Here is a 23,895-nt window from a genome sequence, read left to right on the forward strand (position 1 = left end):
TCCCTCAATGTTCAATCATTACATGATTGTCTTGCAATATATCAATTATCGCAGAATCGCTGTATCATGATATTATCGTTATCGTAAGCCGCGTATCGTATCGGGAGTTACTCCTGCGATTCCCACCCCATTATTGACAGCTCCCACATGTCACTTCTGTGTACAGCCTCCATTATTCCAAAATTGGGGTTTTAGCGTTAGCTTTCTCTGTTTTATTGGTTTATTGGACTTTTAACCCCAGCACTATATACGCTACCCAGCTAATCGAATAATACAAAACAGTGACATAGAGAGTCAAAGAGTTACCTGTGAGGTGCTCAAATAAAAGATGGGATTAAGCAATGGCTAACAACTTGGGCCTGCAGCTGCAGTTACATTTGTTGTCGCTGGAACTGAAGTGATATTACACCGATATTATACACACCAGTATTAAATTGTCTATTTTAGGTTTGTTTACATGCATGAATGACTTCATGTAAAGAACATGCCACGCATGGCCATATACATACATCTCTCCTCTTTGACCTTTGACCCAGGTCATGCATTCCACCGTCTGGTTAACTGCTCATACAATCAGTCAGTCGTGATGTTTGGCTCTTTCTACAGACATGCAGACAGTCAGATGAGTATTTATGACCTCATTCTAATGTCAAAGGTCAGATGAAACTGAGATTTCAGTGCTGGACATCATCAAAGAGACTTTCTGTGAAAACCTATACCAACAAGTTAAGAGTCAGCATGCCATCTCTAATGACTGAGAGTGCTGCTATAGATAGAAAAGGCTGCATTGAAAGAAATAAAAAACAGTTGTCCTGATCTTTGGATTATGACGAAATATCTTAAAAATGAGATGAGATTCTCTTCAGCCCTTGCACTTGATAGCATGCTAACAGGCTAAACAAAGATGTTGTCATTGAACATGTTAGCGTTGCCACTGTGAACATGTTAGCATTGCCACTCACTGTAAACATGTTAGCATTGTCACCAAACATATTTGCATTGTCACTGTGAACATGTTAGCATTGTCACTCACTGTAAACATGTTAGCATTGTCACTAAACATATTTGCATTGTCACTTTGAACACATTAGCATTTTCACTGTGAACATGTTAGCGTTGTCACTGTGAACATGTTAGCATTGCCACTGTGAACATGTTAGCATTTTCACTGTGAACATGTTAGCGTTGTCACTGTGAACATGTTAGCATTGCCACTGTGAACATGTTAGCATTTTCACTGTGAACATGTTAGTGTTGTCACTGTGCACATCTTAGCATTGTCACTTTGAACACATTAGCATTTTCACTGTGAACATGTTAGTGTTGTCACTGTGAACATGTTAGCATTGCCACTGTGAACATGTTAGCATTTTCACTGTGAACATGTTAGCGTTGTCACTGTGAACATGTTAGCATTGCCACTGTGAACATGTTAGCATTTTCACTGTGAACATGTTAGCGTTGTCACTGTGAACATGTTAGCATTGCCACTGTGAACATGTTAGCATTTTCACTGTGAACATGTTAGCGTTGTCACTGTGCACATCTTAGCATTGTCACTTTGAACACATTAGCATTTTCACTGTGAACATGTTAGTGTTGTCACTGTGAACATGTTAGCATTGCCACTGTGAACATTTTAGCATTGTCACTCTGAACATGTTAGCGTTGTCACTCTGAACATGTTAGCATTGTCACTGTGAACACGTTAGCATTCTCACTGTGAACATATTAGCATTGTCACTGAAAATGTTAGCATTGCCAATGTGAACAAGTTAGCATTGCCACTGTGGACATGTTAGCATTGTCACTCTGAACATGTTATCATTGTCATTGTCAATATATTAGCATTGTCACTGTGAACATGTAAGCATGCTGATGTTAGCATTAGTTCAAAGCACTATTTAGCCTCAGTACAGAATCACTGAGATGCTAGCATAGCTATACACTATATCTCTGCTTTGCTTGGCAGTGTAGTTTTAACCAAACGTAGCATAAAGAGGAATTTATGGTGCTTTGCTCCGGACTATTTTCAGCAGTGGATTGGAGTGCTCACGTTTTGGTCTTTTAAATGGCATTTTTAAAAATAGAAAAAATATAGAATCAAAAGCTAGCTTTAAAGACAACCTGAACAACACTGCCCGCTCCTCCCATTGTTCTGCCTCATCTCATTCTCTGCTGTTTGAACCCTGAGGCCAGGGGAAACTCTGCCTCCTCCTCCTCCTCCTCTTCGTCCATCCCCTCGGTATAAAGTGATTATAATGCATCTACTCCATGAGCCCCTCTCTGTGAGTATCGGCTGATACAACCCTTAAAATAGTATTCAATGCAACGTTATTGCATGAGCTGTTTTAGAGTCCTCTCCTAGCTCATGGCAGTTCATTATCTGACCTTTTTTCGCTGGCATGAGAAGCACTCAAACTCTCACATGCTCACGTTCGCAGCTTGTTATGATTGCTGTGTAAAGAGTCCTTATCTTCCTTGTTCTAACGCCGACACCGCTGACCTTCATTATCTGCGGATGCAGTCAGACGCGGACGTCAGCGCGTAGACCAGTTGGCAGCTCGCTCTGTTTACTTTTTCCACTTCCTATCGTCTATTCCTTTCTTTCCCACGTGCTTTGAAAAAAAACACCTCCCTGGCCTTTGTGGAGCTGACATTTAAACCAAGAGGGGAAAAAAAGGTGTGTTATAAAGCAGGGACATTTTAGAGTTGAGGGAATCCACGCAAATGCACCACAGCGAGATACCAAACGGTATTCCAGGAGCAGATAAAAGCTTTCTCCTCTAATATTTCCAATCCTCTTTCATTCCCCCCCTGAGCAATGTGCTATATTTGGCTCTAACTGCATTCTACTATTGTGTTTTTTTCCTTTTGTATTTGCTCAACCTGCTGAAGTCAGAGTGCATCCCAATTCCCTTTAATGAATGTCCTTCCTTGTCCTTATTTCCAGGATGACAACTGGGGCGAGACTACCACGGCCGTCACGGGCACCTCCGAGCACAGCCTCTCTCAGGAGGACATCGTCCGCATCACCAAGGACCTGGAGGACAGCGTCGGCCTCGACTGCCGCCGTTACCTCACCCTGACCCTGGCTGTTATCTTAGGCCTGCTGGTGTTCCTGACGCCGCTGGCCTTCCTGGTGCTCCCCCACCTCCTGTGGCCGGAGAAGCTGCAGAGCTGCGGCACGGCCTGCGAGGGCCTCTTCATCTCCGTCGCCTTCAAGCTGCTCATTCTGCTGCTGGCCGTGTGGGCGCTGTTCTTCAGGCCGCCGCGGGCCGGGCTCCCGCGGGTGTTTGTATTCCGGGCGCTGCTTGCCGTGCTGGTGCTGCTCTTTGTGCTCTCCTATTGGCTGTTCTACGGAGTCCGAATACTCGACTCGCAGGTGAGCTACTGCTTTGTATGTAGAGTATATATCTGTTTGCATAATGTGCTTATTTAACCCCTTAAACCGTCCACAGGACGAGAACTACCAAGGCATCGTGCAGTACGCCGTGTCCCTGGTGGACGCTCTGCTCTTCATCCACTACCTGGCCATAGTCCTGCTGGAGCTCAGGCAGCTCCAGCCATGCTTCTCTGTGTGCGTGACGCGCTCAACGGACGGCGAGATCAGGCACTACAACCTGGGGCAGCTCAGGTGAGACGCACTGTTTCGGTTACCCTCATGTTCAGTCTAAGATTTACAGTTATTTCCTGAAAAAGCTGGGCATTGTAGTTTTTAGATGTTATTGAAAGAGGACAACATTTGTGGGGGACTATTTTTAGCTGCGGATTAATCCACATTCACTATCAGCCATTGTTTCACCAGCAGCTTTTAGCTAAAACTCCTTTCCCACCAAAATTAGCACACTGACGCAGGTTTTTCAGACCCGGGAAGACCCGCCGATAAATGCTCTCTTTTCCCATTGCGAGTGAAGTATACTCCTGTCGGTCTCTTTTCTGCTGCGTCACCGTCTGACGTCAGACACCGGAAACAGGGTTAGTAAACAGTGAAGATGTTACAGTGGTTAGGTCTTTATTGTATCTATTAATCATTCAGTCTGTTTGTCAAATTCGGCAATGAGAAATGTGGAACGATGTTCGAGCACTGCTCGGACGGAGACGGGCTGGATTTGTAGCTGAGATGACGAGGAGTCGCAGAAGTTACCGACGGAACATTGCGCCAGAAAGGGGCGGAGATTAGCGCCAGAAATGGGCGGAGATTAGCGTGTCGGAGCCGAGGCGATCATTTGACCCGGGTCTGAATGCAGATTGTAACCTTTCCCATTAAGCAAAAAAGCGGGTGTTAGCGGATTTTTGGACCAGTCGGAAAGCGGCTTAAGTCTTCACAGGATTCTTTAGCTACAGCCGGCTGCGTGCGCTTCCTATGACATCATCGCTGGATTCGCAACGTTGCCATGGGGATTATTTTTAAAACACAGGACGCAAAAAGCATGAGCTTTTTAAATAACAGTTAAATGCCTACATGACACGGGGACGGGGAAAGGGATAGAATGTAGGACTACAAAACGATTATCGATTAGATTTCTTTATGTTTACCCGAGCACTCGTTTGCACCCCTAGTACGTAGGATTGTTTCAGAATAAAATACAGATTGTATGTTCAGGGAAAGGAAGGAACATGTCACCCAGCGCAACTTGGTTTTTTTAACACGGAGTAGAGAGGAAACTAAGGAGAATTATGTCTTCTAACCAAAGCTGATGTGTGAAATAAAAGGAGGCGACTTGAAGTTTGTAATTTCAGCTGACAAGACTCGCAGGTGCATTTTAAGATGCAAATCTTGCTAATTCGACTGTTTCTGATGGCGTTATAAGATGCGGTTAGCGGTGAAATGATAGCAGTTAAAAGCCAGATGACCTCGGTGCATGTATAAATTGAAGACATTAAGATTAAGAGGATAAGACAGGAGGTGAAGAGAGAGAGGTAAGCGACCAGGGGATAGAGGAGGAGAACGTTCGGGGGATGAAAGGAAGGGAAAAGGAGAGGACGTGAGGGGGGGAAGATGGAAAGTGGGACACCTCAAGTGAGAGAGACGGGAGAGGAAGAGGGAAGTCGCTGGTTACAGGAGGAAGTAGGAAGCAGGATGGACTCGGGAAGGTCAAGAGACAGAGATGAGCCTGAAGTCAAAGAGAGTAAAAAAGGGAGATTGAGTGTTAAACAAGAGGAGGAAGAAAATGTAGGAACGAGAAGGCGCATCGACAAAGTGGCTGATAGGGAAAGGAAACCGTGCCAGGAGAAAAAAAAGCAGAGGGCGGGGAAGACTTCAGAGAGGAAACTCCTCAGAAAAGAGCTGCAGACGGAGGGCGGAGTACAGAGGGAAGACCCAGGAGACCGAGAGCCACGGGAGGAGGGTGAAAGAGAGAATAGAGAAGGAGGGATTAATAGTTAATGGGAGGGTTGTGTTGAAGAATCCTAAAATGTATGTGGGAATGCAGAAAGGGAAGGCGTGCGTATGTGAGAGAAACAGCTCCGACTAGACTAACCAGGTTTTTATGACCTTACAGTCTCTGGCTAAAAATGGGATCTTCCTGTTTTCCCTCAAACACAGCAGCAGCTCTGTATCAATACGCAGCCCCCCGGTCTCACGCAGACTCTCGCTCAGGGGCAAGTAATAAAAGATGATGGATTTATAGGCCGGGACCTCTTTTATGACAGGATGGATGAAACATTATCTTATATGTGCTCTTAAATTCTGAGCTTTATGTCTTTCTGGAGTTCTGCAGGTGGTTTCATCAGTCATGGATCCACAGTATTTAAGAGGAGGTTGGGGGGACTGCAGTTGGAAAATTCCCCATTGATCAGAAAGTCACAAAGGAAAGACCGGTCTGGAGTTAGCTTCAAAATAGGAAGGATTTAGCTTACATGAGGCTAACGTTAGCATCTGTCGAGCATTGGCACGTTGACACCCAGGGAGCCACCCTGCACAGATGTTTCGCCCCTTTGGTCCCAGAACATTTCCAGGTGGTGGGGCAGGGGTACCGCTACCGCTCCCTGCAGCTGACCTAAGATCTTTTCCTGTCTGACTTGTTGTCCTTTCTTGTAAGCCAAAGCGAGAGACTCCCTTGCTCTGCCTTCTCAGCAAGTTTCTTAAGGGGCCTTCCTCTGCCTGAGACCGGTGACTCTGAGTGTTTTCAGAAGTAAATGTATGAAAAAAGAGAAACAGAGACGATATGATTTTTTAATCAGTGTAGGGATTCTAAATATACATATTTATTTGTTGTTGCTTGTGCTTCAGGGCTTCAGACTGTGTTAAAGTTAGTCCTACCAGCAGGGAGATAATGAGGTAGATTTATAAAAGACATTAGCAAAGCAGCACGGCCCATAAAATATGCAACACAGAAACGTCAGATACTGAAAGTCAGACCATCGTGTTTAACTGTAGTTCTTTAAATGTCACAGTAAGAACAGAACGACAACAAAAACAACTTTATCTCCATTGACAACGTCACAGTGATTTGGTCTGTAGAATAAAATAAGATGAATGAGTCTGGCTTTGTTAAATACAGTTTAAACAGCACAGGTACAGGTATAGGTACAGTATATAACTTGCAGTGTAACAGAAGCTATGTACAGTTCAATATGCTCAGACTTAAATACAGATGATAGTAATGCTAATGTAGTTAGCAGCGTTGTCAGTCTCTGTATGGTTGTATGGTGCATGTGTTTAATGGCTAAAGTTTAAGTCTAGAAATGCAACATATTTCCCCATATTCAGACACCCCTGATATAATGGCACTGCAGCCTGACAGATATCTTCTAGGCCGATACTGATACCGATATTTGGGCGTTAAACAATCTTGACAATCTTGTTAAAATGGTAACCAAAATACACAACGATCGAGGATGATCACAATCGAATTTCTGTACTGCCATTTGTTTTCCTTTATAGCGATATCGGCTTATATATCAGTCTAAGCTCCACCTGGATTAATGCTGAAGTATTCTGTGCAACTAAGTAGGAAAGGAATCCCATCATATTAAACTCACCTCGACACTTCTTGCCGTCACTTTCCTACCTACCTTCACAAGTTCTACATTTTCATGTGTATAATATTTAATGTTCCTTTCTGTGTTTATTAAGGGGGATTAAATCTCCCAGAAGTCTTTGTTGCTCCTTGAATACTTTGAGAGCTTCCCCTAAGAGCAGAGCATTTTAAGCCGAGTCGTACTGTATAAACATTCGCTTTCAAAAGACATATCCTTGAAGTGCTAAAATTATATAGCAAATAAAGCTAATAACCGATACTGGATTTTTTTAGGCCGATACTGATGCGCATCCTTCATAAGCATCATTTTAACTTAATGTGACCTTAACAGACAGACAGGTGTGTGTGTGTGTGTGTGTGTGTGTGTGTGTGTGTGTGCGTGTGTGCGTGTGTGGGTAATGGTCTCAGCGTGTTAGCAGGCTGCTTTGGGGGTGTCATCCTTTGTAAGCGGTGCCATTCATCCCTGCTTGGCCGGCAGCAGGCCCAGCCTCGCTCTGTCGTCCGTCTGTGACTGTAAACACACGGCTAATTAGTGCTCCCTGCAGACTGCAGAGCAGCATCTGGTCAGCCTGACACACAAACACTGACACGCGTGTGTGAGTGTGTGCATGGATAATCGCATCGTATACATGCAAATGACAGATTACTGCACGTGTAGTCACAAACATGAACAGAGCATCATACAGAGATCGTTCAGCAGCTTCTGCTCACATTCCTGTTTTTCTGGCAGCCATCTTTTCTCTTATCATAATGGAGACCCGGCCCGGGCCCCGGGGCCCTGAAGGCTTGTCTCTGTCTGCCTGCCTGGCCTTTGATGCCAATCTGAGGGCCAGAGGAAGCTTTTTTTTTGTCCCCTTGTCAGACCAGACAAGCTGAATATGAATGCATTCCTTACAGCCAGAGATAGTTGTTGCACCAGGGTTGGGGTTAAACAAATTCCCAGCTGGAGACTTCCCAGTTTACATTCCCTGGCTTGTTGGTCATAAGCAGAAACATTAAAGCAGGCAACGGTCAACTACGTTGGTCTCAAAGGCAGCAGGTTTACAAAGCTGTCTTCAGTCGAGCTGCCTGGTTTGAAAGGTTTCGTGTCATGTTTGCTCGGTTTAATGATTGATAGAAGTTAGGAAGCAGCAGGAACTCTGACTCAGCTTTTAGCAATTGATCACTTAACAATGACTCTCTCTGTAGCGGCTCTGAATGCTTAATGCTAGAGAGAGCTTTAGTTAACCAAGGGAGTTGCTATCACTCTCCTTCCTGCTGCTTTAGCGGAAACAAACGCCCCTTCCTGCCTTAATAATCAACAGACTGATATTTTTAAGGTAGATAACAGAATTAACAAAATGTCGATTTGGCAGTATATCGTTGTCCTGACAAGTGGAAAACAATTATCGATGGCTGGCGGCAAATATCGGTATTTTAATTTACAAATATATGAGGCTCTAAACAGATTTTTCCTGTGATTTTGACACCACTTGATGACTCCTCTTGGTGGCGCTTATGACATGAATGAGGGTACTGTGAATGGAAATAAACTGGCTGAAGAAGTTATCAGATATCGTGATTGCAATATAGAAATTATCGCTGTATCATGATATTATCGTTATCGTGGGCCATGTATTGTATCGTGTATTGCAATGTGTATCGTGTATTGTATCGTATATCGTATCGTGCATTGTATTGTGCAGCGTATCGTGTATCGTATCGTGTATCGTATCGTGTATCGTATCGTGCATCGTATCGTGTATGGTATCGTGTATCGTATCGTGTATGGTATCGTGTATGGTATCGTGCATTGTATTGTGCAGCGTATCGTGTATCGTATCGTGTATCGTATCGTGTATTGTATCGTGCATCGTATCGTGTATGGTATCGTGTATCATATCATGTATCGTATCGTGTATGTTGTATCGTATTGTGCATCGTATTGTGCATCGTGTCGTGTATTGTATCGTGTATCGTATCATGTATCGTATCGTGTATCGTATCGTGTATCTTGTATCGTATTGTGCATCGTATTGTGCATCGTATTGTGCATCGTATTGTGCATCGTATCGTGTATCGTATCGTGTATCTTGTATCGTATTGTGCATCGTATTGTGCATCGTATTGTGCCTCGTATCGTGTATTGTATCGTATCGTATCATGAGGTACCCTGCGATTCCCACCCCTACTGTACACACAGTATAGCCTAATCTTCTCTGCCGTCACTCCAGTATAAAAGCAAGTAAACACAATTAAAGACGTCCAAAAAAACAGGAAAAAAACAGGACAAATGCAACATAATCAAGGTTTGGACCTCTTAATATTACACTTTTTTAAGCTGTAATATGTGCACAAGTGGGAAAAAAAAGGAAAAGTACCTTTTATTATGTAATTAAATGGAAAATACATCTGTAAGGTTAGCATGTCAGGATGTAACTGTTAGCTTGTGTTCATGTGACAGTCACCAGATGGAAAAGCAGTAAGAATAAATAACATTAGAATGCTGACTGGATGCATGAAAGATTTCTATCTGTCTGTGGCATTTCAAGTTGTCCTCCCACCTAATGTATGGTTTGTTCTGACAAAGGAAATCACAAGAGATCAGATAAGAGCATGAAGTGCTTTCATGAGAGGGTCAGAAGTTGCACTGTCATCCTCCACTGGGATAATAGAAGGCGCATGTTGCTAGCTAGCATGTGTTGTTGCTCATGTATATTGAGTTAGCTCTCCACGTGGCTTAGAGAGTGACACAGGACACACTGAGGGCTTACACACTGGCAGATATATCCACACAAACACACACACACATATTGGAAAAGACTCAGCGTTAAGCAGGAAAGTCAAAGGGCTGTGGGTCAGTTAACAGCTGTTAGCATCTGCTGTGCTCCTGTCAGCTAAATGCAGGTCAGAGAAACTGAGCTCCTGTGGCGTAACATCAGAGTTGCAGTAAATACTTAATTCCTGTGGGTTATATATTCTATAGATTACAGCTTTAAAACGAGAATGTTACTGAAATATTTAAACCTGTGCGGATTGCTTTTATTTTCTTTTTCATTTAACCTAGCTAGCATCTATGCTAGCAACCAGTTTCTCAATTACAGTATATGTAGCTGATACAGAGCAAAAGTAGTATCCATATAAAATTATTATAAGATGAATGTAGGTATATTTATTATACAAGTATGTTTATATTAACTGTTGTCTCTACCGACTCCACTACGCTACTAGCTAGCTTGCTAACACAGAGCTGTTTTTAGGATTGCAGCTTCATATATGAAAGACAATGTAAAGAGCCGTAAGGGTGAAGAAAAACACGGTGGGTAAGACCAAAATTAAATTATTAAATAAGTATATGCTTTAAAACAGTGTAACAGTAGCTAAACTTAGGTTTGCTAACATTAGCTTAAATTAGCTACCAGTCTTGTAGCCTCTGTTGTAGCTCACTTTGAGGAAACCAGAGGCAGTGTTTTATACAGGAGCCGATGATTTATGTCACATAACATGTGAAAACACCCCACTCATGTACAATTGGATTAATAGTGTTGTGTTATGACGGGCAAGTCCTGGCATGTTCTCTTACCCACAGTGGTATGGATGAGGATGTGGTGTATGGCTGCTGCTAGGAGCACACATTAGCCTCTGACTGTTTTACCTCATTTTCTTACTTGTCATCCCCCCATTATTAATATTAGTTAACTGTGGAAAAGGTTGGTTATTTACTAAGTGAATTCCAGTTTCCCACATGAGAACCCTTTGCTCCCCCTCAGTAGACGACAGTTTCTATCCTCAAGAAAGAGTTTTTCAGTCTTAGCAACTTTTCAAAGAAAGCCGAGAAGCTCTCTGGGCTCATACTTCCTTCTGTTTTTGCCCTCTCCTGTCTTCTTCATTGTTCTTCTGTATTCAGCAAGAAGGGTTGTTGAATTACTGCAGGGATTTCCTCGTATTCGATATCACAAGTGAAAAACGTCCCGTGGCTAATGTTTCTCACATTCTTCTCTCAGCCTCTCACACTGGCGGTAAGCTACCTGGATCTCACCTGACGTATTTCCCTCGACTCAAGCTTAACTTTATTCTTCTTCTTTTCAGCATTCAGCGGGCAGCTCTGGCCATCTTGGAGCACTACTACTGCGACTTCCCGGTCCATAACCCGGCCTTGCTTTCCGCCTCCAAGTCCCGCGCAGCTAAGCACCTTGCCGGCCTCAAGGTCTACAACGTGGATGGTGAGTTCCCAGCAGCCCCCGCTGAGGGTGAGTGGGATGGTCTTTAAACTGCATGCTGTGTCTTTGTCTGTGCTTTGTTTTTTTTGGTGAACTGCATCTTAACAGATCTTTCCCTTCCTAAAGCTAGCATTCCTGGACAAAATATGCTTGTTTTTTTCTCTAAAATGTCTTGAAAAACTGAGAAATACCTTTATTTTCCATTGATTTCCACATTAATTTTTCTACAGCAGCTTGACTTCCTGTATATTTACCTGTATATTTTTTCTCTTCAAAACACTAAAATAGAAAAATGGATTGTTATGCTTGTTTTGTTTGACCCACATAATAAAAAACTATTATATTTAGTCTTTTATCATAAAAGAAAGAAAGAAGACAGCAAATATTTGCATTACAGAAACTGGAACCCGAGATTTTTTTGGAGTTCTTGAGGTAAAGTAGGTAAGGCTGTAAAGTTGTAGTGTGTTGTGGGTCAGTTAACAGCTGTTAGCATCTGCATTGCTCCTGTCAGCTAAATGCGGGTCAGAGGAGCTGAGCTCTTGTGTTGTAACAACAGAGTTGTAGAGTATACAACTCTATACTATAGAGTATAAATTTCTGTGGGTGCTATATTCTATGGATTACAGCTTTACAACTAGTCTGCTAGTGAAATATTTAAAGAGAGGGTATAATGCTGTTGCACCTTTTAAAACATATAAACAATGTTACAATATAGGATGTCCATATTAAACGTGGGTGAAGTTTCAAATCTGTAGGTAAAAGTATGTTGGAGTAATCCTCTGCAGGCTGCTGTGAACGCTTGCTTTCAGACAGACTTCTCCAGATGCTTCACTTTGTGATGTCACAAAGTGGAGGAACTCTATATCTGGGCATCTGCCCGAGACACAGCCGAGCAGCCAGCAGCTCAGTCCACCTCAGAAATGTTTTCCACTCTGCTCGTCAAGTTGGCCAATCAATGAAGACAGCGAACTTGTAGGGGCGGGGTTTCTTAAAGAGACAGAGCTGACTGAGTCGTTTCAGGCAGAGGCTGTATGAGGGCCTGCACAGAGCACCAGTGTGAGAAAAATGAGGAATTTTATTTTAACTGTAAATTATTCTAAGATACTGTGAACAGGTATCACAGAGTGAAATATGAAGCTTGAAATTAGCATAAACCCTCCCTATTAACCTGCAGGGTTTGCTTTAATTTATTTTTAATTTAATCAAACATGCTAGCAAACAGTGTCTCAATTATATGTAGCAGATACAGAGCAACATTAGCATCCATATAAAAACATTACAAGATGAATGTAAGTCCTATATTTACTTTTAGCTCAACTTTGGTCTCCACCAACTCCACTGCGCTACTAGCTAGTTTGCTAACTACAGTGTAACAGTAGCTAAACTTGCTAAACTACTAGGTTTGCTAACATTAGCTTACATTACCTACCAGAACAACTTACCCCTGAATGTATTGGTTCTGTGTTGATGGTCAAAACCAGTAAATTGCCTGCGATGTTATTAGTTTTGTTTATATATTTGTGTTTCTTTCACAAAACTGCTAGCAGCTGCGTTAGCTAGCAACAATAATTCAAGTTTGCTGCGACAGAGTAACCATCCAAAGCACATTTCAGGTCTCTGCAAGTTGATTTTCACACTGCAATCGAATATGATGAAAGAAATGGCTGCCTACAAGGAAGAAAATTGATCTGCAGACATAAAACAAGCATAAGTGATTTGTAGTTAATAGGCTACAGCATGCGCAAATAAAAGAGTGGTTATTTGATATGTGCCTTTACGCTCTGGTACCTCAGAGATTGAAGCTCCTGCTCAAATTGAATGTTAATTCTCTCCTCCACTTCTGTGTCTCTTTACTCTGACGCTAAGATGTCTTTAGAGCTAAACTGAAAGCCTACCTTTTGGACAGTAAGTAACTCCAACGCTGCTCCTGATAAAGCCCCCCTCACAGACCGCCTGTGTTCACGTTATCCTTAAATCTCCAGCCCTGTCAGATGCCCTTGAAGCTGAACGAAAAGCCTCCTTTTCACTGAGTGAAACGCACACTTCCATCACTGTGGATCCACTCACGCTCCCCCCCCAACCCGCTCCTCTTCACTCACCGCATGCCACAGGTTGATGAAAAAAGTTCACTCGTGCTCACGACAGCTGGCAGAATGAAACACAAACCCTCTATTAAATTATCACTCTCCCTTAAGTGTACTCAAGCTTCATTAAAGTGCACTAACTTGACTCCCTCTTGGTTTTTTTGTTATTTTTCCTGCTGCTATTTGTCTCCCTCTTTTCTTCCGCCTCTTATAAAATGTTGAGCGCGGAGACGGCTGATAAATCAATAGCTATTACGCCGCCGGCCTTGTCATCTCTCTCTCGTGTCTCATCCGCCTTGGATGCTGCATCGGGGACCTCTCCGTCTCCCTCCGTCTCTCTCGTCTGGAGCTTTCGCTTCACACTCCTTCGCTCTTCCTGCAGCCGCACAGACGTTCTAATAAATAAGACGAATGCAGGAGCAGACTGTAATCTCTCCTTGATTAAAGAGGAGTGAAGCTCTGAGCGCAAAGCGGCCGTAACACTCAATTACACACCGCGTCCGAATGGGTTCAGGTGATTTTATGATGCCCGATGAGCTGCTTGGTGTTTATATTGTTTTCTCGGCTCGCGATATTAAGAGATGGAGATGAATCCCTGCGGATGAAAGGCGTTTTCTGTGTGGTTCCTTTCACAATAAGAGTCCATTCATTCTTAAATAACTGTATGAATGTTTTACATACATTTTCCTGCCACATTAAAAAACAAGGCACATATGTTTTTGTGTGTATTACATTGTTATGTCTCTCTTTGATTTGAAAGTAAAGCCAATGTGTACTCGTGCACAGACTAGTCGACTGAAATACAGAAATAATACGTACGTGCTTTCAAGAATGCATTTAGACAGCAGTTGGAAACCCGGTTCACACTGAGTCCGATGAGCGGACCGAATCCATCCCCATTGTGACGCTGGATCCACGGTTCAAGCTCAGCTGCCCAGAGCGACGAGGGAGAGACGCTCGCAGCAGCAGCTGATCAGCTGAACAGCTTAAGTCGGTCATATGTAAAAAAAATAAATAAATAAAATGTAGAAAGTGAAAAGCCATAAAATAGGTAAATAAATGTGTTCTAAAATGTGCGGCTAAACTTGGTCATTAATTTAATTCGAGGTGAGGGGGTCCAAAGCCACACTCTCAGGGTGGGAGGAAAATGGGGCACTCCTTCATTACATTATTGTTGCGTACATTATTGCAGCAGAGTTGCAAACTGTTGTTTGTACTTGCTCCTTATCAATATTTGTGTAGGCTGTCTGCAATCAGCAGCATATGCATTAGGTCCCGGGAAGACACGCTTATAGATGCCGATTGTCTGTTTTCCCATTGCCAGTGAAGTATCCTGCTTTCGGTCTCTTTTCTGCTGCATCACCGTCTGACATCACAGATGCAGTAAACAGTGACGATGTTACAGTGGTTAGGTCTTTATTGTATCTATTACTCATTCAGTCTGTTAATCAAACTCGGGGCCGACCACGACGTTGCCTTGACGTTGATCACATGACTGTCGATTCTAATGTGTACGTGCCTTAAACCTGCATCACTGGTTTAAGTCAGATTGTATGAAACTAGATGAGAAAAGTGATTTACCACCATTCTTAACATGTTCATAGTGCAGTTATGCTCTGTGTTTAATACAGGTTAATTTTGTAGATAAAGCAGGGTATGCTTTAGCATGTAGCTACCTGCGATAGCCATGTGGCTACAATGGCCACCTTCCAACCTTTCAAAGAGGCCTAGCGGTGCTTATCCATCCGTCCTTTTTATATACAGTCTATGGTTCACAGCTGAATAGTTCTAAGATTAATTTACTGCTTAACATGTAACTTCATTTTGAGTATATGACATGGGTTGGGGTAGTTTTAATGCAGCACACTTTTTGCTCTTACTTTAGTAGATTCCACTACTTTCATGCTGCAGGTGAAGGCACCTGGATGTGGTGGGCTCACACCTGATCTAAGGGTTTATATGATGGGCATTTTCTTCCAGCGCATACATACGAAACTCTAAGCTAACTTCCAACAGCTTCCTTCCCTGTAACATCTCTCAGCCATAAATCCCACCTAAGTGCGGCAGAGCAGGGGGTGCTGAAACATCCCCCCTCTCCGTCCATGAATTATTCTGCTCATGCTCGATCCCTTCCCCTCATTAATAATTCAGCCGCTCTGCCTTCTTTTAACCTGCATTAACATCAGGCGGGGTTCATCAGCAGCCTCCCATCCTAATTTCAGAAATCTTAACAGTTTTGAAGTTGCCTGAGACGCTGCTTTAATTGGACGCCTCGTTTTTCCTGAAGGCACCGAGTAAAGGGAATGTTTGAATATGTAGAGTCATGTGTGGGTGAGCTTCTTCTTCTTGGATTCGCTGAATGATCAACGAGTGCTCGGAGAAAAGTTGCCGGTGATGAAAGGAAACAGGCCGAGGTTTATGTGCATCTAGAGTTGTCTACTCCACTCTGAAAGCACATTGCACTTTATGTCATCACCAAACGCTTTGTTCCTTTACCTTCATCTCTACCTGCCTGTGATTACGAGAGAAACACGCATATATTCAGTTACCTTTCCTTTCTCTTTGCAGGTCCTGGGAACAACGCAGCGGCAGGAATGGCCCACTCGCAGTCCAGAGCTATGATCGCAGCCGCCGCCCGCCGCCGAGACACCAGTCACAACGAGCTGTACTACGAGGAGGCGGAGCACGAGAGGCGTGTTCGCAAACGCAAAGCACGGTAATACATGCTTGTTAACAGACAGAATATTCTAGCCAAGAGTTGCTGACACTCTGTCAGGAGGAACGAACTACTTTAGCCACTAACCGAAGCGTTGCTTACCATGTGTCCTCCCAGCCTGGTGGTGGCAGTAGAGGAGGCGTTCACGCACATCAAGCGCATGCAGGAGGAGGAGCAGAAGAAGGCGCCGGGAGACGTGATGGACCCTCGAGAGGCTGCACAGGCCATCTTCCCCTCCATGGCCCGCGCCCTGCAGAAGTACCTGAGGACCACCAAGCAGCAGCACTGCCACAGCATGGAGAGCATCCAGCAGCACCTGGCCTTCTGCATCACCAACAACATGACGCCCAAGGTCGGAACTCAGCTCACGTGCTTATTGTGTTTGCATTGAGACTTAAAGAGGGGGTATTATGTTGTATGCTATATATAATTTTACAATGTTGGAAGTACTTACTTAATGTGGGTTAAGTTTCAAATCTGTAGGTAAAAGTATGCTGGAGTAATCTCCTGCTAAAAAAGTCTGCAGGCTGCTGTGAACACCAGGTTTCAGACGCTTCACTTTGTGATGTCACAAATTGGAGGAACTCTATATTTGGGCGTCTGCCCAAGACACCACAGAACTTCCTGCCCTTTGCACAGTTCAAGGACACGCCCACCCAGCAGCTCAGTCTGCTTTGGAAAAATGTTTTACTCCACCACTCTGCTCAACGGCTCTGCTCGTCAAGCTGGCCAATCAGAAGAAAGTGGGCCTGTAGGGACGGGTGTTCTTAAAGGGACAGAGCTGACTGAGTTGTTTCAGGCAGAGGCTGCACAGAACACCAGTTTAACTGTAAATTATGCTAAGCTACTCCACAGCTATCACAGAGTGAAATATGACGTTTGAAATTAGCATAATACCCCCCCCTTTAAACCTGCGTGGATTGCTTTAGTTTATTATTATTTAATCAAATATGCTAGCAAACAGTGTCTCAATTATATGTAGCAGATACAGAGCAACATTTGCATCCAAATAAAAACAGTATTAGATGAATGTAAGTCCAATAGTTACTCATCTTTTAGCTCAATTTTGGTCTCCACCAACTCCACTACGCTACTAGCTAGCTTGCTAACTCTGGATGCTGTTTGGTGCTGGGAGAGTAGTGAGTTTATCAGAGCTGTTTTTTCTTAACTGTAAATTATGCTAAGCTACTTCACATGTATCACAGAGTGAAATATGAAGCTTGTAAATTTAAACCTTTAAATGTTAAAATGTGTTTATTTCTACCACCCAGGCGTTCCTGGAGAGCTACCTGACCCCGGGGCCCACCCTGCAGTACAGCCGGGACCACTGGCTGTCCCGTCAGTGGATGCTGATCAGCGAGGCGTCGGTCACCAGCGGCCTGAAAGACGGCACCGTCTTCCAGCTGAAGTGCGTGGACTTCAGCCTGGTGGTGACGACCAAGAAGATCCCTTACATCCAGATGTCGGAGGAATACATCGACCCGAAGTCGCACAAGTTCGTGCTGCGGCTACAGTCGGAGACCTCCGTGTAGAACTTTCTTTTTTACTCCTCCTCACGCTGTTTTGTTGCTCTCAAATGTTTCATTTTGGGTTTTTATTTGTACTTTTTTGGATTTTTTATATATTATATATGAATCTATAAATAACACGTTTGAATATATTGATCTTGATGTGTGTGATTGGATGAAAACAGAAGAGAGAATTAAGGACGTCTCGGTGCACATGCAGTACGTGTGTTAGTTTGTGTCAACACAATCACTCCTTCCTTTCCTGTTTGAGACGCTGCAGCCAAACAAGATGGGAATCTTTGAGTTTTCCGACACTTCGTCGTCTCGGTCACTCCTTTATTTCCGCGGGACGATTAAACAGACAGACGAACCACTAAGGTGCGATGGTGTGACTCCAGACGCACTTTTTTCTAGCCGCCGAGAAGTCCAACTCACACCTGCCTTAGGCCGGACGCAGCAGCACAACAGTCCCCCTGAGTGCTAACCCTCGCAGCCAACGTTGGCTGCTTTGACCTGCCTTCGTGCACCATTCTCCCTCCAGGTGCAATGGAGCAAAATCCCAAATATTTCCACTCCAGTTGGAAACAACACACACACGTATTAAACCCCCAGGTTGAACTCTGGATGAACCGGATCGTGAGAGACGCTCAGAGGTGGACACATGCACCACAAACATTCGCCCTGCCTCGTCGGTTCAGCGATCTTCTGAGGGGCTTCCATGTCCGCAGCATCTGTCTGACGTGATGGGAAGGGAAGGCAGCGAGGAGGAGCCGGGATGTTGTAAATTGAAAGTACTACTGATTTCTTCTAAGAGTTACATATCAGAAAAACAAATACTGTAAGTTCAACTGGAGTGCACTACAGGAGCTCACTACTTTCATTTTTGCAGAGCACTAATTCTACCAGTACAGCAACAGAATCATGTCATAGTCTGCTCTCTGCAGTCTCTCTTTTTAATGTAATTTATGTTTTATACTCTAATTCCAGTCGTTTCTTTTTTGTTGTCAACAAAGCGCACCTTCTTCTGACGTTTTTCAAAATAAAAGCCTTGCTTTAAAGGGAAGACTGTATTGTAAAAAAAAAGGGGGGGTATGTCAAGAAACAAAGTGACATGATAAAAAAATACGATTTTTATGAAACACAGCAGAGAAATGTTATATCGTTGCCGTGGATACAGGGGGAGTGGGCGGTGCTTAAGGTGGCCCAGGATACATGTGCACACACTCTGCCAGACGTATGTGGATAAATGTGTCCCAGGCCATCTCAGTATTATGACCCCGTTCACATTTGGTGTTAGAATGGTTCTCGTGAGCCTTCAGTGCAGGTGTGAACCCGATCACTCAGGCCACATACGGAGGTGGTCTGGGACGCATTTATCCACACACACGTCTGGGAGTTTGTACTCTGGGAGGCTCGTTGAAGCAGGGTGTAGACAGCTGTGCTTAGAGCTGTCCACTTGTGATCGGACCACCCAGGACACATGCATGAAACCAAATGTGAGCAGAGCCTGAGCGATCAGATCTGAATGAGTCCGATCACAAAAACTACATGTTGATACCAAATGTGGACAGGGTCATAGGGCTACAGGGCTGCCGTAACGCCCCAGGCTGCAAGGCTTTTAATTTGAAAAGTTTCACACAAGGTAACTTAAAGGCGGGGGGGTATTATGCTAATTTCAAGCCTCATATTTCACACTGTGATACCTGTGGAGTAGTTTAGCATAATTCCCAGTTAAAAAAACTGCGACTCAGTCAGCTCTGTCCCTTTAAGAAACCCCGCCGCCTACAAGCCTGCTTTCTTCTGCTTGGCCAGCTCTTGTGACGTCACAAAGTGCAGCGTGTAGAAAAAACTGTGTGAAACCTGGCGTTCACAGCAGCCTGCAGACTGAGCAGAGAAGCCTGGGGATTACTCCAACATACTTTTACCTACAGATTTGAAATTTCACCTATGCTTAGTCTGGACATGTATGTAAAATGATATATATGTCTTACAATGTGATTGTGCATAAAACCCCCTCTTTAAGTAAAACACCTTATACTCTTGCTGTACTGATATAATTAGGTGCTGAAGCAGTTATTAACACTATCAGGCCATTGGGCTAATAAAGGCACCGATTTGAGAATTCACAGTATAATTTAATGTTTCAGGGTTCACTGGTTTTGCTTGTAACACTAGAATACAAAATACATGATAATAAATCAACAGAGTGTTTATCAAAGGTGAGAGCTGCAGCAGGGTGGAACCTCCTTCCCAACTGGACCGTCTGGTTTTCCTTTAACTTGTCTCACTTCTGTTGTCTGACAAACATTCACTCAAAGGGGACTCTCTTTCACGTGATGAATCAGCCCGTCTTTTAAAACCAGAAAAACACCATTAAGTTAAGCTAAAGGCACTAAAATAACACTTTGAGATCATGTCGGCGTGTCCAGTATTTCACAAAAGACAAAAAGAATTGTCATACTGACTGAGCTCATGTGTAACTCATACCTATACTTATATCATGTTCTGTATCTCTGAGCAGGATTGTCCCCTACTGCCCCCTGGCTGTTAAATCTCGCATTGTCAGTGTGTGTGCCTAAGGGGTGAAAAATAACTTCTTTCACTGTAAACTTCTAACTGTTTAAATGACAAAACAAAAACACTTTAAAAACAGCCAATCTCTTTTTTTAACTCCTGCAACTGGTCATATTTTGTACCTGCTGACACATGAACTTTGTATGATCCCAATGTGACTGTGCCTCCTGTTTTTACACTGTACCTATTTATGTAAACAAGCATGTATGTGTGTAAGTATGTATGAATGTACGTTTGCCATTCCAGTTCACACGACCAGCCTTCTCCCCTCCACATCGGCACCATCTGTCACGCCGCTGCCAGGTCACGGTCCTCCGTCGGCGGAGACGTGACAGCGCAATGTAAGACATGCTTCAGTTTCACAGCGTTCGCATTTGTAAAAAGAATAAACATTTTTATGAACATTTGTAAAACGACTGGATTTGGTAGAAAATTTGTCTCCGAAAGCCATTTTTGTTTCCGCCATTTTGGTTTAAATTGTTTGGTTTTTTTAATTAGTGAAGGTGTCCCCGATATCAACACGGCTTTGAACGTTCCCACAGCCATGCTTTTATTCATTATAACAGCACGATCTTTAGTGTGATATTGCTTTTATACAACAGTTACACAAGCAGCAAGTAGTAGTCAAGAGTATTAATCAACAGCAACTCAACTAGTTCCCCAACTTAACTAAAACTGGACTTTTGTTGCCTAGCAACCCAAACATTCTCCTGCACTCTGTGTCTCCAGGTTACCACAGATCAGCTGTTTTTATCATAAACATTTACCTGTTTGTTTCAATGTATCATCAACCAATGAAATAAGAGTCTGCTGTGTGATTCAGAGGTACAAGCTTGATTAATTTAGACATACACAGTCTGCTGTAATGTTGATTAACAGTATTCAGAACATGTGGCTAAGTCGGAGTGATGTTATACTCTATATCGGAATGCCTCTTATCCAATCAGATTACTCGGTCAGAACTAACTGCTGTATATTAAGTTTTATCCTCTGTTTTGTGATTAACTGCTCTTCTACTGGTATTATTATTTCCTACATATCCCAGAATGCCTTACACATTTCAAAAGGAGTATTACATTTTCAGTCGGTTATACTGTAGGTAGCTGATTTTTTAAAAAGTTTAATTGTTAGATGTTTGAAAACATTTCTAAATCTTCATGTAAGCCAAACACTAATGATCCAGAAAGTGAATTCCTAATGTTCAGTTCACTGTGCGGTACGGAAGACAAGAAATGACCCAAAGGACATGACTCTGTGTCCTCTGTTGAGAAACAAAATATAAACGTATTACTTTTAACTTTTAACAGCAACGTATACAATCATATTCACAATTGTTTTTCTTTTTTTTTGTTCGTTCCTCTTTCTTACAGCTGTATCCACAGCTCTGGAAAAAATAACAGACCACTCCAAATGTTCCTTAAATCAGCATCTCTCTCTACATGTCATGGCCAGCCCAGTCCTTATCTGAACCCCATTTAAAACCTCCAGGATGTGATCAAGAGGAAGATGGATGTTTACAAACCATCAAACCGTGCCGAGCTTCTTGAAGTTTTGCACCAAGAACATGAACTTTTCATTATCTTTTGATTATCTTAACCAGTCGTCATTTTCTATAGGGAGACATTAAGATTAGTCCTAATTTTCCCCCGCTTCTGAACCAAAAGTTAGAAAGTCTCAACATGTTATGAATCATTTTACAGCGGATTCATCCTTTAAACGCTCTCTTGCGCCCTCAGATGTTCAGTGTCTCCTCCTCTGTCGCTGCCCATTAAACGCGCGGCCCTGCTGCGTGACATTTATTTTTTTTTGCCCTTATTTTGGTGGCTTTTCGTTGTCATGAAGCTCACCGGTAATTGGCTTGCCGTCAGCCTGTCAGAGTGGCGCAGCCGGGGCTTGTGGGTAAATGAATGTCAGTGTCAGTGTCCAGTGCCGAAAACAAACAACCTCATCCCCCCGCGAGCTCGGGACGCGAGGCCGCCTGTCGGAACTCATCTGTCCTAGGGTTAATCCCGCTCCCATCGCCGCCTGGGCTGGGACGAGCAGGAGAGAGGAGGACGGAGGAGAAAATGAGGAGCATTTGCATCTAAATGGAATGTTTTTCTTCCCCTTCATTCCTCTCTTTCGATTTGTCTGGTAATGACTTGGTTATGTGCACATGGAAGCATGAGAGAAAATCCTCTTCTAGTTGCTTCAGTTTTGAGCACCTGAACACATCGTACTCCTGTCTTTCCTTTGTTCTTTCATCTTTTATTTCGAGCCTGTTCGACCCTCACGCACACTACCTTTCTGTCTTCCTTCCTCTCTTGGGATTAAGGAAGTGTGCGTGTGTGTGTGTGTGTGTGTGTGAACTCAGTCCTCCTGCCCTCCTTTTTTGTCGACTATCATGTAAAACACCATCACACTTGACATTGACAGGATTATGTAACCTGAAGGCCTCGCAGAACATCGCACACTCGCACTATGACACTTCCTTTTCCCCTCAGAGAAGAGCGTGAAATGTCTTCTTGCCTCGGGTCACGTTTAAGTTGAATGTTCTCATCTCTCTCTTACGGCATTGATTATGTGTAAATCCCACAACATCCTGTTTACATCACTTCCACCTCCAGGGGGATAATCATTCATAGCATGGCCTTGTATTATTAATTCATGTCCGGTGTGTACGCTCCTTATGCAGTTTGTGAGGCCCAGTGGGCAGCGTTTTAGCCCGTCTCACCCCCGACTCCCTCATCCGTGACCTCCCCCAGCCTCACTGTCCTGGTCCCCCTCGCCTATTAGGAGGCATAACGATGCTAAATTATTCACTGATGTTTGAATAATTCAAGGTGAAATCGCTCGTGGACTGAGGGAGAAAATGTGCCAATCTGCTGTCTTGAGCAGCAGCAGTCTGGACCTTCCTAATGAGGGAGAAAACTGAAGTGTATGTGTGTTTTTACACACACACGACAACACACATGAAAAAAAGCTTATGAAGTCTTCAACAAACACGTTAGCTTGTTAGCTTTCTTGCCCAGAGTAAGGTGAGAAGATTGATACCACACTTGGGTGTGTAGGTTAAATATTAATCATTAGCTAGCAGCCAGTTAATTAAGCTAGTTAGCAGAGCAACAGCTAGCTTGGCTCTTGGCTGAGGTCATTCACATTACATAGTTGTTTTGTACTTTTATTAATGAGGTTTTAAATCATCAGAATGTTCACAAAATACTTTAATTTGTTGTTCTTATAATTCAGGTTTAGCATATTAGCATTTTATATACAGAACATTTAATTTTGCCCTGCAATATTTTACTCAAAAGTTGTACCTATCAAATCATTTGTCACCCTCAAAGCTTCTAAAAATCAATTCTTCACAAAGTAATTGTCACCAGAATGCAGTTCCTGTTAGCTTAATCTAGCATGTTAGCATCTTGTGGACGCAGCTTTAATGTTTCGATTCAGTCAGCAGTGCCCTCAACACATTTAGCTAAAAGCTCTAAAAACCAATTGTACGTTAGTCGACCAGCACCAAACAGCACACAGGCAAAGTTAGCAGCTAGCTAGTCAAAACTTTCGAGCATCTATTAGCTTAAAAATCCAGATCATTTTCTTAGGGGTTGGTGGAGACCCAAAATGGAGCTCAAAGGAACATGAATATTTGAGTTAGATTCATCACTTAAACTCCTTTAATATGAGGAATGCAAAGTTTCTTATGTCTGGTGGATATGTAACCAGGAAACTTTGCTAACACGTTAGCCTTAGCAGCTTCAAAGGTGATGATCTGTCACTACAGTTGCTGCGCTGCCCCAAAAAGGCAAAGATTTCTTTAAATATCATGTGTATGTGACATAGAAA

General features: G+C 43.2%; 1 protein-coding gene across 1 annotated transcript in view; it reads left to right on the forward strand.

Annotated features, from left to right (window-relative positions):
• Positions 1-20,445, forward strand: part of LOC138603747 (vang-like protein 1) — a 57,986-nt gene extending 37,541 nt beyond the window's left edge. Inside the window, exons 4-9 of the mRNA XM_069675645.1 lie at positions 2,954-3,385; positions 3,462-3,637; positions 11,055-11,188; positions 15,838-15,985; positions 16,103-16,337; positions 17,257-20,445. Coding sequence (XP_069531746.1) covers positions 2,954-3,385; positions 3,462-3,637; positions 11,055-11,188; positions 15,838-15,985; positions 16,103-16,337; positions 17,257-17,517 — 1,386 coding nt within the window. The 3' untranslated portion in view covers positions 17,518-20,445. The remainder of the gene's footprint in view (positions 1-2,953; positions 3,386-3,461; positions 3,638-11,054; positions 11,189-15,837; positions 15,986-16,102; positions 16,338-17,256) is intronic.
• Positions 20,446-23,895: the final 3,450 nt, after the last annotated feature.

This window comes from Semicossyphus pulcher, unplaced genomic scaffold, assembly GCF_022749685.1.
Source record: "Semicossyphus pulcher isolate SPU_LCO1_2020_fin unplaced genomic scaffold, fSemPul1.0.p SCAF_24, whole genome shotgun sequence".
NCBI lineage: Eukaryota > Metazoa > Chordata > Actinopteri > Labriformes > Labridae > Semicossyphus > Semicossyphus pulcher.